The sequence below is a fragment of the Argiope bruennichi genome, chromosome 5 (assembly GCF_947563725.1).
Source record: "Argiope bruennichi chromosome 5, qqArgBrue1.1, whole genome shotgun sequence".
NCBI lineage: Eukaryota > Metazoa > Arthropoda > Arachnida > Araneae > Araneidae > Argiope > Argiope bruennichi.
Window position 1 is genome coordinate 64396543 of NC_079155.1, and position 8221 is coordinate 64404763.

At 24.1% G+C, this 8221-nt stretch overlaps 1 protein-coding gene across 2 annotated transcripts in view; it reads left to right on the forward strand.

Moving 5' to 3' along the window:
* Positions 1-5530, forward strand: part of LOC129968880 (rab GTPase-activating protein 1-like) — a 29789-nt gene extending 24259 nt beyond the window's left edge. The window contains exons 23-25 of one of the 2 annotated variants that reach the window (XM_056083195.1): positions 1212-1283; positions 3006-3197; positions 4333-5530. In XM_056083195.1, the coding sequence (XP_055939170.1) occupies positions 1212-1283; positions 3006-3197; positions 4333-4473 (405 nt within the window). In that variant the 3' untranslated portion in view covers positions 4474-5530. The remainder of the gene's footprint in view (positions 1-1211; positions 1284-3005; positions 3198-4332) is intronic. The other variant, XM_056083194.1, reaches the window with a different exon arrangement.
* The last annotated feature ends 2691 nt before the right edge of the window (positions 5531-8221 follow it).

Genomic DNA, 8221 nt, shown 5'->3' on the forward strand with positions numbered 1-8221 from the left:
ATGACTTTTTTTAACTAGAAAATATAATTCTAATTAATATATTTTATTATGCTTTCTTCCTAATATTACTTATGTAATTTTTTAATTACTGGAATAATTTTTCAAAAATCAAACCTTCAACTTAAGTAGCATTAACAGTTTATATCATCAGCATTATTGAATAAATTGTGTAATTTATGCACTTTTTTTCTCAATCTTTATCTTTTCATCACTAATAATATGTAATAGACCAAAAAATATGTATTAAAGTAAAAGGTTACAATTTAATAAATTATTTCATAAATTTTCACCCATAAAGCTTTGATTTTTTTATTGTAAAAATAATAACATTTTCTATATATTTCCTTATTCTGAATAAGAAATCAAATTAGACATTCAACTGATTTTTATAATATATATTGAAAAATACTTTGAAAAAAAAAAAGAACATTTTTCCCTGCAAATTTTCTTGGTTCATGTAATTGCCTGGAAACTGATTTCAAACTTGTATAAGGTCAATTAAAAACTAATTTAGGACATTTACATAATAAATTATATAAATCTATGTAAATGCTTTAATTTACAAGTCAGTATATAAATAAAAATAAATACTGCCATTCTGTTAAAAACCTGTCACTGATCCCACATAAAAGATTAGTTTATCTCATAGTTAACAACTAAGTATTTTTAACTTTGTGGGTTCCAAAATGTAATTTCATACTTTATAATGTCTTTAAAATTGATAGCCATTATCTTTTTTTTTAGTATATATTACTGAAACAAATAATTTTTTTTATAGCCTAACTTATTTCATATTGAAAAAATTGTTTTTAATCTTACATTTCAAAGCTTATGATTAGTATCGCTTAATATGGCATTGTTAACTTTAATATATGATAAATGAAAATATTGTTGATTATTTTAATAATGTATGAGAATTTTAGAATGCTTTAAAATATAGATTAGTATAATTCCTTTTTAAATTATTGAAAATTTTCTTGAAAACTTTTTTAAATAAGTGTTGAAAAATAAAATAACACAATTGTATAAATGAGGAATCAACTATGTGCTAGCTAAAACTGAAAAGTAAATTAATGGTGTCTAAACAGATTAAAGAATTTTATAGAACATAAATTATTCTGGATATAAAATTGGAAAAATTATTTTTGATTAAAATTTTGTCAATAAAGTGTTTCTACCATGTTTTTGAAATCATTTTGTTATTTTTTTAGATATGCAGTCAGCTTAACTGTAGATTAGAAAAGGAGCAAAAGGTGTTTCAGGATTTTGTGAATTCAGTTAAGGTTAGTTGTTAGTATAAATACTTTATAAAATTAGCTAGAAATAATATTGGAACATCTTCTTTCTCATTTTTCTCCTTATTTTTTGCTAATTATTATTCATCTATCTATTTTCATTAATTTCTTGACATTTCAAGTTGACTTTTTCATATTTTAATAGATTTCTTTACTGTATGATTTTACTATGCAGCTTAACTATTATGTATAACATGAAAGATTTATTGTTCTATGCTTGCTTAATTTTATTTAATCATGAGCTTCATTAATAAAATGACTTTATAGATATTTCACTTTATAATTAGAAATGATTTATAATGAGGTAAAAACAATGCATCATTTACTAGAAATTATTCTATTGCAGCCCATTTGTTTCAGTAAATTTTCATGGTGAGCAAATCATAAAGTCCCATTGCTGAAAAATGCTTAATTAATTAAAGATTATAATATAACAGTTTTTTGCATTGTGGTTTGTGAAGTATATGTACTATAATTGAGGATATCTTTGTAAACATAATTATACGTATACATATTAGTAGTATACGATTTGAGGAACATGGTTTAATATACACAGTTCAATTTATTATCCTTATATGTAATATTTTATTTATAACTTATCAATCAGTCTATTATTAAACATGTCCAAAAAATTTACTACTTTTATAACAGCTTTAAAATGTTTTATAAAAAGATATTTGCTGAAACAGGAGTGAATTAATTAAAAATAAAAACTTGCATTCTTATTTCTTAGAACAGAAAATGATACATAATTTGTTAACTAATCATTGTTTTTTAAAATTAGTAAAATCTCATTTTTAAAAATCTATCTTTTATTAGGAATGTTATAATTATGATTCAAATAAATTCTTTTCAAAAAGTAGTGGTGGATTTCAGATTATCTAGAGCCTGAAGGCAAGCTGATGGTAGGGAGTTTTAAGCCTATTTAAAGAAGAGATAAATTTGAAAAAAAAAATTAAATTTTATGAATTATAAAATATTAGGACTGAAATTTGTGTTAACATCAAATTATTAAATAAATTAATGTATAATTAATTTATTATTTATAATATATTTCAATACCAATTATTCATTTAATGAGCTATGATATATTCCAATTGGCAAGTCCTGTGAAGTAAAAAAAATTTTCAGTCTTGTATATATTTGAAATTTATTACATCCTTACAATAAATAAATGCTATTTGTAGATAAGGAAAATGCTTAACTGGTAATTAGGATTAATTTTACTAAATTTTATTACTTCCATCGTTTTTCCTATGATATAAATATGAAAGATATATAAAAACTTACATAAACTTAACTAAATTACAAAAATAAAATAAAATAAATAAATCACAAGCACATTAATTACATAAAGAATTATTGAAACCAGTTATTAAAGGGAGAGTAATTTGCACTGTATGCAGCTGCAAAGTGCTTAAATTCATCATTGCCAAATAGTGTATATCTAAATAGAGGAAAATTATTATTTATTTAAAAGAGAGGGGCAAATTTATAAATGTCTGAAAAGTTAATGAATTATTTACAATTCTACTTTGGTTAAAATAATGTTATGACCAAATCTTACTTCTTGTTTGTGGAAACAAAAGATAAATAGCTTTAAACTGAAAAAAATATGTATCAAGAATAAAAATGCAACTGTTGCATTAATTTAGAAATAATTTATTCTGTATATATCTCTGTGTTTCTAAAATCTGATTGATTTTTCAGGAAGAAGTTGATGGCTGTGAAAGATGCTCTCAGAAGTTATTTTCTTCCAACAATGCTATTATCAAAACAAATAGCAATTTGACAAATGGCTCAAATGTTGATGTTGTAGATAATGACAGACAAGTACGTGAGTTGGAACTTGAATTAGCACAGACCAAACTGGCTTTAGTGGAAGCAGAATGTAAAAACCAGGTATGCATAAGATATGAACTAAGTTTTTCATTGAATTTATTTCAAATACTTTCTTACTAAGAGAAAGTTATGTGAAATTATTATGTTTATCTAACTACTTATCTGAAGCAAATGCAAAAGAAAAAAAAAATGCACTTTTCTATTTATAACAAGATATAAAGTTTATTAATCCCAAGCAATTTCTTAATGTCTGTCAATTAAATAATAAAATTTTAAAACAATGAAAATCAAGTATTGATAATTATATGAAAGTGCATTAAAATTTAATATTTCGATTAGTGATATCAAGTTAAAAATGCAATTAATGATTAACAAATATTGAATATAAAATATTAATCTATAGATTACAAGCTAGAATAAAATAAAACGCTTTTGATAATAGGGATTACAATAAAGAAACAGAAAAGCACCCTACCACTTTTTCTTAGCAGTTAGATTTGTTATTTTTCTTAATTGAAGAATTCATTTGCAAATTATTTATTATAAATATAAGGACTGAATAGGGAGTAAAATTATCATCATAAGAAATTTTAATTAAGATAAATTAGAGTAAAGGAGACAAGGTAAAATCCTAATTTATCATTGATATAACATATAAAAGTCAAATAATGTTAAGAACATGATAATTTATTAAATAAATTTTAATATTTTGTTTCATTGAAAAAATGTGCATGTATTATGGTACATTTTAAATAGGAATGTACATGCATATGCTTATCAACACTTTTCAACAAAATTATCAGATATGAACAACACATATAGTAAAATAATAATAAAGAGAGAAATAAATTTGAAATAATTAAATAAAATTTCTCTAATCAGAAATAACTTCTGAATATATATATATATATATATATATATATATTTTAAATATTTTATGATTTAAATTTTCCAATCATGTAAAATTATTGATTAGATATTAGGCATGTAAACACTCTTTAGATTCATTCTGAAGCATCAGTATCTATGAAAATCAGAGAACAAATTTAATATTTAATTATCAATTCATTAATGACTAGTTAATATATTAATTGTATTACAGTTTGTAAAAATTAAGAAGGCATATCTGTTGGATAAAAAAAAATTAAAAATATGAAGTTGTAAAATTATTTTTAATAATATTTTAAAATTCTAGGACCTCATTCATCAACTTAACAATGCAGTTGCTGAAATTCAAGCTTCAAAAAATACTTGGTTACATAAAACATGGTCTTCCTTAAAAGATGTAACCAAGAAAGAAGGTTCTTCTGCAGCTGAGACTAAAGATTCTACCTGATTTTTCAAATTGTCATATATTATTAGTCATTCCACTCATTCCCTTTTGTTATTTGCATTTATTTATGAAACACTATATTGCTTACATTCCAGATACCAAGCTTATATGATGACAGTGCCATCTGTTAAGATTTTTGTATAAAATTGTGCACTTTAGAGTATTATTAAAGCTTATAGTTCTTATTATTTTAAAGCTGGAATATATGTATGTAAACAAAAGATTTTATTATCAACATATTACCCAGCAAATTAAAATTTGAATAAAAAGAACTTCTGCACTCTTTTGAACCAAGAAAGTATTTATGTTCAATGTGTGCAGTAATAGTGCCATTTTGTATATAATATTGTATATAATTTTATATTTAGTAACACATTGACATTATTTTATAAAAATGCAAAATATTTTTGGTTTATTAAAATTTATTTTATTTGTATGCATGTAGTTATTCAGGTTTGCATTGAGTAGTTACATAGCAAGCATCCAGAATGCTAAGTTAATATGTATTCATTTAAGGAAATTGTACGTTTATATATCTAAATAAAACAGCTGATTAGGGAAAAAAATTTACTGATACACTTAGCTTGAAAAAAAAAGAAAAACTCTTTTTTGCTGTTTAATATAATCTTTTAATGGTATGTAACTTAGAAATATTTTCTATGCTTTATAAATAGTTTGAAAGAATTTTTCATCAATTTTTTGAATTCTCACATCTTTATAATTTAGTTTTATTGAGTAGACATGAGGGAACAATTTGTTTTCTAGTCTTTATGAATATGTTGCCAATAAAAATGAAATGTATGCTGCCTAAAAACTTGAAGACAAATCAGATATAGAGATTTTTTAATTATGTTATTTACAATAATGTGATATATTGTTAAAGTTATTATGGTATAACATGCCTATTATCTATGTGAAGCGATACAATATTTTAATGTGTATAAAAATTGTTCCATGACATGTCTTTCGAAATATTCGAATATTAATATAATCCATATTCTTATTACTCATATTTGTTTCTGTATTTTATTTTGAAATATATATTTATACTCTTTGTAATGTTTATTTTCTAGTCACAGGCATATAAAAAAAATTCAAAACCATATGTTTGTCTTATTTTAATCATTTGAAACACAATAAATTTGAAGTTATGAGAGAAAAGGATTTATTCAAATGGTCTATATATGGCTAGGAAAGAAGAATACTTATCAACTAATATTAATTTTTCTTTAACTGGTGGATTTCTGATTATTTTGGTATGATTTTAAAAATATCAATTAGTAAAAACTTCTATAAGTCTAAAGAATTAATATTACTCATATTATAGCAGGGTGCATAACAACACGGAAAGTGCTTATTTTCTTAAGTGCAAAGGAAACTTTTTTTGTTTCCCGAGATGTTGTATTTGATAAATTGTAAACATTGATTGTCATTGACTATTTTCATAACTGCATATTAAATTGTGCACTTTGTAAACATTTTGAAGGATAAGGATGCAGCATTACTTAAAACTATGTTGTTATTACAAATAAAAGTCATTTTAACAAATACTTAAGCTATAAACTGCATTTTATTATTGCATGTTCAAAAAAGCAATGAAACATATTTTTTTGCAAAGCAGATTTTATTAATAAAATTCAATTTGTAAGTACATAAACTAAAATGAAAATATCACCATTAATAGTCAATAAGCCACTTAATATATATACACTGAATAACCAAAAATCATAGAATAACTCTCTTATACCATGTAAGGGTATCATGAACTTAGTGAAGCATTAAATTATTAGTCTGCCAGTATAGTAAGTAAATATACTTGCTCATGCTGTTTCAATAGCAGCCTATAAAATACGAGAATATAATAAGTGATGAATCTTGTGTACATAAATAGCTCTTTCAATCATATATATGCCAGACATGTTTTATGGAACTGGTATGTGACTCTCTTGGTTACCAACTCATGAGTTAAATTTATTCATTATGTTAAATAAATTAGTTCCAAATAATATAAAATCAAAAACATGGGAAATTATTCCGAGAGATTCCATTACCATTCAAGTAGGAAAATCCATTAAACTGTTACAAATGTTCTCCGAGTAACTTTTTTTCCCTCAATGATTAGCTCATTGTAACCAGAAAACCCAACTGAAGTACAAAAAATAATTTTCACAACCTTAAAAGCCTATCACGTTATCACAATGCTTTGATGATAAAGTGGATCCATTATCTAATGAAGCTTGTGCCACACAGAAACTCAATCATCAAAAACAGTCAGCAAGATGTGTTGGAAGAAACACTAATATGTAGAAATGAAGCAAATAACAAATGAAAACAGTATTGGGCAATATTCAGACAATAGATGCTCTCAATCAGTTTCAGAACTATTCAAATTTGACCTTCATGGGAATGCATATTTCATAGCATACTTGTAAATTTACACAATATTATCTCATGATTTTTGGCACTTCAGTATATATCATGAATAGTAATTTTCAGTATATTTAGCCATTGTAAATGTCAACATTATAGTCATGTACATCATCATAATACACATAAATAGTATAATGGAACCTCCTATTTGTTTTGACACATCATAAGGAATATAAATTATCAAATGACAATTGAGCATTTCTATGAAATCATTAATCAGTACCATTGTATTAGCCTATAAAAGCTTTTCTCAATTCTTGTATCTGCTCACTGATCATTATTAACAGATATTTTAATGTATTTTTACTTTCTTGCATGCTAAATATCAAGAACATAATGAGGCGTTTAGAACCCTTGAGAAAAATGCCAAAGTTGCATTATCTCTCTCTCATCACACACACATTATATTTGTCTTAAATTTTCATTCTCTCTATGATCTACCCCTAGAAATCTATCTTCCTAAAAAAATGTCCCATAGATTGGCACATTCTATAATTTTCTAAGTAGATTTAATAAAAAATGGTATATTCTTTAAGAAATTTACCTCACTGAATTATATTGATAAAAAAAATGCTGCTGCAAACAACAAATTAAATACACTATTGCTGTGTACAAATTGTACATGTTTTCTTTTAAAAAATTTATTGGTCTATAATTTCTAATTGGCCACAGAAAATTTATTCTTGAATTATTTTTTTCTTTATTCAACTAATTATATCAATTTAACCAGTAAACTTTATCACTGGCCATTTTTTTGCATCAACCTAGACTTGTGGTGACAGCCAATCCTGCCTTTATATGGCTCTTCCAAATAAACAGGGAAAGTATAATTAGTGCTAAAATATCCTATCTCACATTTGATGTTTAGACCACCCAGAATCAAAAAAAGGATCAAATTTTGATCTATATCTGTTAATATATAAGTGATTGTGCACGATAAATAATAAATAAATGCTCTAAGTAATAAAATGCAATGCTATAAATAATAAATAAATGCAATAAACTATTAAGATGAAATTTTCCATACATTTTTACACTAAATTTGAAAATCTATATTTTTGAAAAAAAAAATGTATATTTGTATCACATTTCAAGTTAAATTCTTCAGTAAAAAGATTATTTCTCTGTTGGTATATATGTCATTACAATATGTATGCCACACAATGGAACAAGCAGTAAACTAATAGGTTAAAGATAGCCTGGCCTTTAAATTGCAAATCTGTATTAATTTTAAAACTCAATTTGGCAACAAAAAAAAGGCATTTCTTACAAAATTCAAAATTATTTTTTCTTTATATTAAATCGTTAAGACATGTACAAG